Below are 12,857 nucleotides of genomic sequence, written 5' to 3'. Positions count from 1 at the left end.
ATTCCCCAAAGTACCCCTAGACTCCTCCCGAGCCGGGTATAAAATCTTGTTGTGACTTTTGAGTTAACTAGCTTTCTAGGACCGTCTCGGCACGTGCATCACATTAATAACACCACACTCATGTGATACAAATCACATAATACCATTAACACATTTAAGCCTTCAGCGGGATAAGATTACCAATTTACCCCTAACATACAAACGGGGTCCACATGCATATTTATACTACCTAAACATGCATTCTAATCACATACTCATTCAAATTCATATATTATCAAGTTAATTCACTTATTGCCCTCCAGGCACGTTAATCAAGGTCTTAGACCTTATTAGCAAATTTGGCGTATTACAAGGGTCGAGCGCTAATCATAATACATTCGACAACGGGGCCGAGCCCTAATCATAATACACTCAACAACAAGATCGAGCCCTAATCATAAAACACTCAACAACGGGGCTGATCCCTAATCATAATACATTTAACAACGGGGCCAAGCCCTAATCATTTATCTCACGCATTGGGTACAATTTTCTTACCTTTGGTCCAAGCACAAGCAAATAAGCAAGCAAGCACGAACCCTAAGAACGATCCTCTCCTGAGCCCTAACGCTAACCTAGTCATAACCCACAAATAACATTCTCATTACTATTCGATTCCATATTAGAACCCCGGGACCAATCCCGTGCTCTCGAGACCTCCGATTCCCCCACACGGGGTGGTGAAATCGTCCCCCAAGCCCCTGGGCCTATGCCCTAAAAATACAAAAATCAAGGGCCCTGAAAATGGCCTAGCGCCACGCACAGCCTTACAGGCATCGCGGCACACAACCAGGGCCCCTTGCCCTGGATCATCCCAGCACCACAGTTCGGAAGAATAGGGCCGCGACGCCCCCACGCGAACCTAGAAAAACTGGGTTTTTCCACCATTTTCCCCAAGCCAAAGCTCCCAAATCTCATCCCAAACTTGCCTTAAAGTCCCAAATGAGTTTAAAACCCCAAACAACACATCATAAGTAGTACGAACACCTCAAATACCAAACTCAATCTCTAACCCAAATCAAAACCCAATCATTAGTTTAAAACTCTGCAAAAACTTAAACCACAGCTGAGATTTGGTAAGAAAACATAGCAATACCTCACCTTAAAGAAGAATCACGACCTTTAGGTTGTTCCACTTCAACCCTAGCTTCAATCCTCCATGTTTTGAGCCTCTCCTCCTCAAAATTCAGCAAAACCCTTAAGTGCTAGAGAGAGAGCGATAAGAAGAAGAAGCTGAGAATGTGTTTTCCTTAGTGTTCTGTTGTCCCCTGAAACATTCTAATGCTTAAGTCACTCCAACCTGTCAAAGACCAAATCGCCCCTTTGCCCTTAGCCTACCTTCTAAAGCTCTCAAGGGCAAGATCGTCCTTATCCACTTTTTTCCCACTAATGATAATAAATGTCTTATAAATTCCCGTTTTCTCCAATTTCTTCAAATGATTACGAAATAATTTTCCATTACCACAGAAATCCTGGTAATGTGCTAAATTACTAAAATACTCCTAGGATCACCCTGAGCTGGGTATTTGACCCCGTTATGACTAAACTGCTAACTTGCCCCCTAGGATCGCCTCGTGCCGAATAACCCAAATATATCCACATAATAATGTGGTCATAATCATATATCATACATATATTCAAATATGCCATCAACGACCAAAATATAGAAAATGCCCTTCTAATAAGAAATTGACCCACATGCATGCTTAATCAACCTAAACATGGCAATATAGTCATATTATAATATAACCCACGTAATTCATATAATAACATGCTCACAACACATAAGCACTCAATTTATTCAATTATTGCCTCCCGCCCCCTAATCCAGGCACTAAGCCATATTAGGGAATTTGGGGCATTACAACTTAAATAGTTTATGTGCCAAAATTTTTACATGAGTATTTAACTGACAGAATTGTAACTTCTTTAGTAGTTTTTCCGTCAAAATTTCTACATAGGTATTTAACTGCAAGAATTGTAACTACTTGAGTAGTTTTAATAAGAAGTATAAATTATGTATAAAGAAATTTATATTCTGTGTAAGGGTTATTTTTGTAGATTACCCTTTATTTTTAAAAATTAATTTTTGGACCTCGTGTTTTGTCAAAATGTTAAAAATAGGAATAGATAGATCAATTATTTGAACACTTTATTTTGATCGATTACCTGTTTTGACCTTTTATTTTTTAAAATTAACCTTTGGACTATATATGTATTCAAAATGTCAAAAATTCTTTATAAAAATTATATTATATATAATATGTTTTGTGTAAGGGTTTACATTTTGAACCTTCTATTTTAGCCGATTATTCGTTTGGACCATTTATTTTAAAAAATTAACTTTTGGATATCGTGTTTTATCAAATCATTCAAAATAGAAATATGTAGATTAATTACTCGAATCACATGTATTTTGGTCGATTACTAATTTTGACCCTTTATTTTTTAAATGGTAAAATAAATTATTAAAAATTTGTCAAACAAAGAGTTAGTATTGAATTTTCTGAAATAATATTTGACTAAAATAGAGTTGATTAGAATATATTTTCTTTTATATTATTGTGTTGTAGTTTAATTTTTAAGTCATTTAAATATATATATATATCTATGCATATGCACGTTTCATTTTAATTATAATACTTTAGAAAAAAATATCTCCCATATAAAAAGACACTAAAATATCTCTCATTTAAATTAGGTATTTAATTTATATATAAATAGATATTTAGAACAAAAATAAAATAAAATAAAATAGAGTTAATAGTAATTAATTTATTATATATAGATAGATATTTAGAAACTAAAATAAAATAGAGTTAATTACTATTTTTTTTTTTTAAAAGTAGAACAAAAATATATATTTCTTTTAAAATTGAATAAAAAATGAGAAAAAACTAAGAAAATAGATAGAGTAATGAGAAAATAAGAAAATATATATTATACACTTTGCATGGTTTTTTTTTTACAAAAATTCCAAATTATGTATAAAGAAATTTATATTTTGTATAAGGGTTGTTTTGGCCAATTACTCTTTATTTTTAAAAATTAACTTTTAGACCTCATGTTTTGTCAAAATGTTAAAAATAGGATTAGATCAATCAATGACGTTTTAACATTTTATTTAAAATTTAACCTTTGGACCATATATGTATTCAAATGGTTAAAAATTCTTTATAAAAAGTAAATTATATATAATATGTTTTGTGTAAGGGTTCACACCATTTTGAACATTCTATTTTAGTCGATTACCCGTTTGGACCATTTATTTTAAAAAAATAACTTTTAGACCTCGTGTTTTGTCAAACGTTAAAAATAGGAATATATAGATAAATTATAAACCACATATATTTTGGTCGATTACTTATTTGGACCCTTTTTTTAAATGGTAAAATTAATTATTAAAAATTAATTTGCCAAACAAAGAGTTAGTATTGAATTTTCTCTCATTTAAAAAGACACTTAATTATCTCTCATTTAAATTAGTTAATTACTATTACTATTTTTATTTTTGTTTTTTTTAAAAGTAGAATAAAAATATATTCTTTTTGGAAAAAGTTGAATAAAAAATGAGAAAAAGATAAGAAAATAGATAGAGTAATTTAGAATAAGTTTAGAGTGCTACGACTGTCCTTTAGATAAATATATAGATTTATTAATATATATATATATATATTTAGAAAGTAAAATAAAATAGAGTTTATAGTAATTAATTTATTATTATATATAGATAGATATTTAGAAATTAAAATAAAATAAAATAGTGTTGATAATGATTATTTTATTATTATATATAGAGAGATATTTAGAAACTAAAATAAAAAATAAAATAGAGTTAATTCTACTATTATTATGTATTTTTAAAAAAAAAAAGTAGAATAAAAATATATATTTTTTAGAAAAAGGTGAATAAAAAAGTAAGAAAAAAAAATCAAATATACAGAATGATTTAGAGCAATTTTAGAGTGTCACATTATTTTTTTGGGATTCTCCTTTATATAAATATATAGATATTTATAAACTAAAATAAAATAAAATAGAAAAGTAGAATGAAAATATATTTTTTTAGAAAAAAAATTGAATAAAAAAAAAAGAAAATAGATCGAGTGATTTGAGCAATTTTAAAGTGTCATATCATATCTTCGATGCTCTTCTTTATATAAATATATAAGTATAAATATAAATTTTAATAAAATTATCATATTTGTATCCATGTGAAACACATTTCAGTAGTTAAGTGTCTCCATTAAAAACCTTTATTTCTATCCAAACATCAAAGATCAAATCTTGTAATGAATAAAGGGAGATAAACATTAAATTGCAATAAACTTAGCCACATGCACCATTTTCAAATGAATTGATTTAATATGCTTGAAGAAGAGGAAATTTAGACGAAAAATAATGAATGGGGCCTGACCTTGCAAATAGTTAAAATGTTTATACAATATTGTCTCTATAGATGGGTGATTTATAATTCCAAGTTTCATTGGGTATATATATACTCACATATATCTCTTCCATATAATAAGGGTCTAGATAACATAATTTTTTTGTTTTAACAATTTTTATTTTTTTTTCCTTTAACTTTAACAGAATATTATTATATTTAACATAATATTCTTATATTTAACGGTAGATTATAAACATAATTTAAAATTAAATAAATTAAAATAGGATATTATTTTAGATATTTTACAATGATAATTATTTAAAAATAATAAAACCATATATTTTATAACTTAAATAAAATTTAATTAAACTTAATATTATATCAAACATATAATATATAATTTTTCGTTGTTACTGTCAAATTCAAAAACGAAAACAAATATATACTTAAATAAAAATAAATAAAATAATTAAAATATGATATTTTAAAGATATTTTATGGTAATTTAAATAATTAAATGATATTTATTTAAAAATTATAAAGGCATACATTTTTTTTTATCTTATAAATTTGTGTGTGATAGTTTGTTTTTTATCAAGTGATTGAAGTTTTTTTTCTTCATCAAATTCATCAAAAGACATTGCGAGATATATTATTAGAAACTAAAAATAGTTGATGCATGTATACTACTATTTACACTATGAATTTTTCTATTATTATTTTATTTTTATTATTAATTTCTTTCTAAATATTATTGTATTTTATATATATGTCATGTAGTCTTATAAATATATATATATCAACGTTGTGTTTAGATTTCATATATGTAAAGATTATTGATATAAATATTTGTATATACTATAGAACTATAATTCATTATATAATATATATATTTTAAAATAGTAAATCAGTTTTTATTAAAATTATAAATAATATATATAACTTTTAAAACTAAACAAATATGTACACGTCGCAGAAGTAGCCATCCATAAAGCTAGACCACAATAAAATCAGTTTCCTTTTCAATTAAATGAAAAAAAAAGGTACAAAAATTTAGTTGATGTTTGACAATTACCAATATTTGATAAATGTAAATGAAAGTGATATTATTATTTATAAAATAAGAAAATAGTTATTATTTGAAACTGGGCTTGTTCTAATTGTATTTAAAATAATGTTCTCTAAAGAAAAAAGATTTAGTGAAAAAAAGTTAAATGAAATTAATTATTTGCATGTATAGTGGTATATATATTTTGTTATGGTTGCGTATGTACTAAACACAATAATATATAACAATACTGCTTTGGTTGTTTTGTCGATTTCTGTGTTCATTACTGTAGTATTTTTTATTTATTTAAAGATATAACTTGTAACACGAAGTAAATCCAAAAATAAAATAAAATAATCACACATTTATAGCATGGTCACATTTTCACACTAATTGTTTTAATTTTTTGATATTATTATTAAAAAAATAGAAAAAAGAAATTCATAATTACGCTTCTCTTTTTTCATCATCAGAGTCTGTGATATATTTTGTAATCACCATTTTATTGGTTGAATGTCATGAAAAAAAAAAAATTGATTCACTTTAATTAAAAGATATTATTACTTTTATTTACGTATATGTATATACAGTCACATTTTATAGTAAAATAAAAGGGTTCGTATATATATATACAATTTATACAAATGACCTTAATATAAGTGCTTAGTCATCATTCTTTAATAACTCATTTCATATATATATCAATGTATGTAATTTACAAACTAAATAAAAGTAGCTTTTTATTTACTTAACTATAGTATATATATATTACAATATATATATAGTACGTCCAAGTATTTTTACACTAATTAATATTATTATAGGGTAATTATAACAAAGTTGAAAAGATTGAAAAAAAGTACAGAACAAGAAAAGAAAACAACAAAACTTTTCGATCGGAATTAACATTATTTTTTTTTCTCTACAAATAACTTCAATTCAATTGAAGTTGTTATTTTCTAATTATTATCATTATAAAACTGCGCTTGAAGCCGAATTTGCCTATTGAACCTCTGAATGAACTCCTCTACTCTTCTATTCAATTCTTCATCTGACATAGTTGAATAAAACTCACTAACATCATCATGATCATCATCAACAACATGATCATAATAATAATCTTTCGATACATAACTTCCATGGTCCATGTTTTCAGTCCCGGACCTCCTCAAAACATGACCACTACTATTCTTCTTCTTCTTCATAATATTATCATTATAATAAGCACTCTCGTCAAATTCCATCACTACCCTTTTGACCTTCTGGGACTTGCTTCGTCTGTAATGATGAGTTCTTCTAGCTTCTTGCTTTTTAGTGCTCTTGTTCTCTTCATGACAAACGACAATCGTTTTGACCTGGATATCTTCTCCTTCTTCAGCAGCAGCAGTAGTAGTGTCATTCAAAACCTTGTCGTTTTTTACCACCATTTGAAGGTTCCTTTCTGGGGTTTCGTTCTTCTTCTCTCGATCTTCTTTCTTTTCCTGCATTAGGTCATCGGGTTGGTCTTGTTGTCGTTTCTCTGACAAAAACGACGACGGAGCACTCGTACTCTGCCTTGTCGTTTCGCTACGACTGCGCGTGATCATGTACTCGTCGTACGCGTCTCGTGAGTTGTCGTTTGATGAAGAGAAAGCGCCGTAGTCAGCTGCTATGATGAGGATGAGAGTGTTGGAAATGAGGAACCAAAACTTGGCGTTGTAGAAGAGAGTGGAAGGAGAGAGGTTGAAAATGTAAAATATTGAAATGTAAATAAAGACTGAGAAAATAGAAGCAAAAAAATACATCCCTTTAGCCTTGTAATAATAATTATTATTATTAGTATATTCTCTATTGGGTTTGTAGAATTTCTTGGGATCTTCCATTAGATATGGTGGTTGTTTAGCCATGTTTATTTTGAAGGTGTTTGAGTGAGAGAAAGAGAAGAAAGAGAGAGAGAGAGAGAGAAATCAGAGTGGTTTGATTGATTCTAGTTTGGTAATCTGTCATAACTCACAAATGAAATCAATATGGTTTTTATAGGGAGTTGGTACAGGTGCCAAATAATTGAATTACTCTAATTACAATCATCTCCCTTTCTTTTCTTTTTATTTACTAATATGTCCTCATCTAAGGTTATGGTGATTAGAGCAGAATTTAGATATTCAATTAATAAGTATAATATAAGATTTTGAAAGGAGAAGCATCCAAAATAGTCACTGCTCAGATTCATTATGGCTGTTTGATTGTTAAGAGTAAACCTAGATCAAGCTGAAATTGTGGTCTTTATCTATGACAACTGTCGCTAGCCCTAGCTAATATAAATATTAAAGTCAAGTCAAATAACATATATAAATGCCATGTCAGAATAAGATGGCAATGCCCTGACAAATGGCACATCGTTGAGTGTTCAATAATCATTATGTTATGGTAGCTTAGCTAAATATAAATATATGAGCTGTGAATTGATTCAAGTAATTTGCTATTATTGGACCGCCTATGTATGTATGTTCTCATATTGTTTCATCAAGCATACTCATGTAGCCACCTCATACGCATTTGGGGCTTAATATATTCACCAAAATATTCTTAATGTGATGTATATGTGTAGCTAGCAGCATTTAATTATTATAGTATTGCACTGAATATCTTTCTAATGCAGTTTCTAGATAGTTCAATTGATGCATTACTTTCTCTCTCAAATTCTAGTGGAATGCATATATATGATTTGCTTTTGGAATTTGGAGGTGGGAGAGAAAGTGCCTTACCTAGCTAGTAATATGGGCACTCAAAATATGCACAGTGATTGACACTGCTTTTTATAAGATAGCAATTTCAGTTTTAATAAATGTGATTGGTTAGATTAAATTGTCATGTCACTGTGTATAATATTTGTATGTATATTTTGAGTATACAAGTCATTACTTATATATATATGTGTGAAGTTTCTATTGTGGGGACATATCTTTTGTCTAGTAGGGACGTTTTTATTTTTAGTATGTGAAAAAATTATAATACAATTTTTTTATATGACTGTGTATAATGTAGTTATTTAGGACCTTCTACCAATTTTTCAAATTATTTCACGCGCGTATAAAACAGGCTTCAAAGCAATTTATTTCATGTTTTCGATACCATAAATTATTCAAAATTTCACAAAAAGTTGTGTGAGGTTCTAAATAACTATATAATGTATACCGTCATGTAAAAGAAATTAGATTGTAACCTATTCATGTGTCGAAAACACAAAAAAAAAAAGTTGTTTTGAAGTGAAATATGGTTTTGAAATCTGTTTTCGGCACCGTAAATTATTTGGAATATCCTAAAAACTAGTGGAATACCTACTATAACTACGATGTACACCGTCATATAAAAAAATTAAGATAATTTATTCACGTACTAAAATAGAAATGTTGCTACTGATGGAAGCAAAAGTTATGTCCCTGCTATAAAATTTTCCTATATATATAACTAATTAAGTGCACGTTTGGTTGGTAAGAATTCATTGGAACGGAATGGAATTGAATCCCATTACTTTGTTTGGTTTTATTTTTTGCTTAGGAATTCTCTTTCCATCTTAATGGCTTTTGAGCAAAACTATGGAATTATAATTCCATTCAAGTTTGGGTGGTAAAGTCATTCAGTTGCTTAGATATTTTTTATACCATTTTTACCCTTACTTTTTCTTATTTATTGATGCACTTTGTGCTGCCAATTACCACCATGCATTGTATTATTCTACATCATTTCTACTAAAATATATTTTTAACAATTAACAAAAAGTAACAAGTAAAGTTTTAATAGAAAAAAGTAACAAATAAAAATAAAAACTCAGCAATAAGATTTGAAAATTTTATAAATATTGTTTCTTTCAATTAAAAAAATAATTTATAATTAATTTATTTGAAATTTATTTAATTATACATTTATTTTCTAAAAATAAAACAAGTATTATCAACTAAAAATTATATTTATTTCAATAATAAGAGTATATTATTTGTCAAAAGATTATTCATTCCTTTGTTTACTTATTTTTCATTCCAAAGCTTAAACAAACAAAATAATCATCTTTCTTTTCCTTTCCATTCCTATTTTCATTCCTATTCGTTCCTATTCACATTCTATTTACTCAAAGCAACCAAACACTACCGCCTAAGATGTATTCAAGTTTTCAATAACCTTACCATAAGATATTTATGATTTCCTCTCATATACCTTAACTATTATGTTGGTATTGAGCTAGGAGATTTTCTTATAATGTATTATATCTATATATATATATACTAGATACAAGTAATATGTAATATGCAATATGCATGTTTGTTTAGTTTTATTTACAGAATTTATTAATTATTTTTATTAAATTTATATTAATGTCATATAAATTTTAAATAAGTATATTGTTTTAATTAAATAGTTTATTTATTTTTGTTTAAGTTTATGTTTATTCTAGTTTTTGAATTTGGAAGTGACAACAAAATATTATATATTATAAATTTAATGTAACATTAAATATTATACGTAGATTTTAAATTTAAGTTTCTTGCTAGTTTAAAAAAAAAAATAATTTGTTGCTAATTCACAGTAAAATATATTATATGTTTAATATGATATTATTCTAATAAATGAATTTAAGTTTAATTAAATTTTATTTAAGTTATAAAATGTAAAATTTTATTATTTTTAAATAATTATTATTGTAAAATATCTCAAAAATATCATATTTTAATTTTTTTTAATTATTTATTACTTTTAAATAATTATCATTATAAAATATCTTAAAAATATCATATTTTAATTTGTTTGATTATTTATTATTTTTAAATAATTATCATTGTAAAATATCTCAAAAATATTTTATTTTAATTTTTTTAATTAATTATTTTATTTTATTTATGTTTAAGTACTAACAAATTATAGTTAAATATAAAAAATTTTGTTATCTATACACTTATTATATACAAAAGATATTCTTGGCTCTTAACTTAGCCAAAAACAAGAAAAGAAATTAAAGAAAGTGAGTTCTGATAGATAATGGCCACCACACAATCAAAAGAAGAGTACATAGTAATAATTACTATATGATTAATGAGACAGTACACAAATGACAATGACAAATGATAAATTTGGATCAAACATATCCATATATACACAATTTTTGATACATTATCACCATAATGTCATCTTAAATGTAATTTGATTTTTTCACAGTTTGCAATTTATTGTTAAAAGAGAAAGGCAATTTTAATACTGTGATTACAAATTAAGTGGAAACTCAGTCAACCAATAAAATAAAAAGTTAAGCTAATACATATCAAAACTTGGCTTTGGATTTAGATTATTTGGATCATTAACCTTAATAAATGACAATATATAAGACAAAAGCACTAATTTGTGTCTAGTTGTATATTTGCATTAGATTGGCAGTGTTAGGTACTAATAAAAGTCAATATTAACACATGACAATAATAGTGTTACAATAATTTAACCAAATAAGAGTTTGATATTGTTCTCTCCAAAAGCCTGTAAAACCTCCTTAATGCTGGCATATATAATGGTGGATGTGGGTCCTATACTCAACACCTCACTCTATGTTTCCTCTCTATTATTCATGGTATCTTATTACACTTATATATATATATATAATAAATCATATCATATAATATTTATAGAAGATCAATTTTAACAAGCTGCCAAGTTTTTGGGTCCCGATTTCTCCTCGAACGCCACGTGTATGGGAGATCAAAGATGGTGAGCTTTGTGGGAATTCTTCAACAATTATTATTATTATTATTTTCACTCCAATCATAGGACTAATAATGATGAATACAATAATGAGATAATTAGGAAAACACCAACATAACAAACTAAAAACACTTCGTAATCTTGCCATATATGCTTTGATTTTGATTTTGATTTCACTTTTTTTTATCTATCTTGTCTTGTGTGTGTCTTTTCAAAATTTTGGCTAATAAGTCTTTGTATGTGTAGCTTTGGCTTTCATGTATAAATTAATATTATATATTTAATTATAAACTTTGCCATGGGCGTGGAAGATTGGAGATTTAAAACAAAAAGGTGGCGATTGGTGATTGGTTGAGACATACATGTCTTTCTATGGCGTAATCGTATCCTTGGTGAGATTATTATTAACCCATTATAACATTAATTAATTAATTAATCTTTATCTTAACATGATTTTGTAGTAACGAAAGGAACACCCAAAGATAGCAAGACAAAGAAACGAGTTTTGTGTGTTTTGGTTAATGTATTAAACAAAAATATATACTATTTGCGTACAAGATTTGATCACGGAATAGAGGCCATGATTAGTGGCTAGTATTTTGATTATATATATACTATATATCTATATAAAAGGTCCGATTAATTATATATATACAAGGTAGAATCAATGTGCAATGCACGTTTGTTTAATTTTAAAATTGTAAACATTATTCATAATTTTAATAAAATCTGATTTACTGATTTTGTTGAAAAAATATATATAATATAATGAATTATAATTCTATAGTATATATAATTATTTATATCAATAATTTTTATGTATATGACATATAAACATAATCTTGACATAAATATATATTTACATAACTACATGATATATAAAAAAATATAATAATATTTAAAAAGAAATTAATAATAGAAATGAAATAAGAACAGAAAAAGTCATAGTGTACGTAGACAGTAATATACATGCATTGATTATTTTTAGTTTCTAATGTATCTCACAACGTCCTTTGGTGAATTTGATGAAGAAAAATAGCTTCAATCACTTTATAAAAAACAAACTGTCACACAAATTTATAAGATAAAAAAAATGATGTAGGCCTTGATTATTTTTAAATAAATATAATTTAATTATTTAAATTATCATAAAATATCTTAAAAATATCATTTTTCAATTTATTTATTTATTTTTGTTTAAGTTTATATTTGTTCTAGTTTTTGAATTTGGCAGTGACAACAAATATTATATATTATATGTTTAATATAATATTAAGTTTAAGTTTAATTAAATTTTATTTAAGTTATAAAATATATAGTTTTCTTATTTTTAAATAGTTATCATTGTAAAATATCTCAAAAATATCATATTTTAATTTGTTTATTTATTTATTTAATTTTATTTAAGTTTAAGTCATGTTTACAATATACCGTTATATATAAGAATATTCTGTTAAATATAAAAATTTTTGTTAAAGTTAACAGAAAAAAAAAATTTGTTAAAACCAATCATTTCTGTTATCTACACACTTATTATATAGAAGAGACATACTAGGTGCATGCAATCTTTAGTGCACGTTTGTTTAGTTTTATTTATAAAATTTATTAATTATTTTTATTAAGTTTTTATGATTGTCATATAAATTTTAAATAAATAAA

General features: G+C 26.1%; 1 protein-coding gene across 1 annotated transcript; it reads right to left on the bottom strand.

Annotated features, from left to right (window-relative positions):
* Window positions 1-6,259: 6,259 nt before the first annotated feature.
* On the bottom strand, window positions 6,260-7,454 carry LOC133800477 (uncharacterized). The gene has a single exon (XM_062238443.1). The coding sequence runs from the start codon at window positions 7,361-7,363 to the stop codon at window positions 6,437-6,439; it is 927 nt and encodes a 308-aa protein (XP_062094427.1). The 5' UTR covers window positions 7,364-7,454; the 3' UTR covers window positions 6,260-6,436.
* Between the last annotated feature and the right edge of the window lie 5,403 nt (window positions 7,455-12,857).

Source organism: Humulus lupulus, chromosome 9 (genome assembly GCF_963169125.1).
Source record: "Humulus lupulus chromosome 9, drHumLupu1.1, whole genome shotgun sequence".
Lineage (NCBI taxonomy): Eukaryota > Viridiplantae > Streptophyta > Magnoliopsida > Rosales > Cannabaceae > Humulus > Humulus lupulus.
This window is presented reverse-complemented; position numbering and strand designations above follow the sequence as displayed.

What these genes read in the sequence shown, in the direction of transcription:
- LOC133800477 (XM_062238443.1), bottom strand. Translation starts at nt 7,363, where the DNA reads ATGGCTAAACAACCACCATATCTAATGGAAGATCCCAAGAAATTCTAC.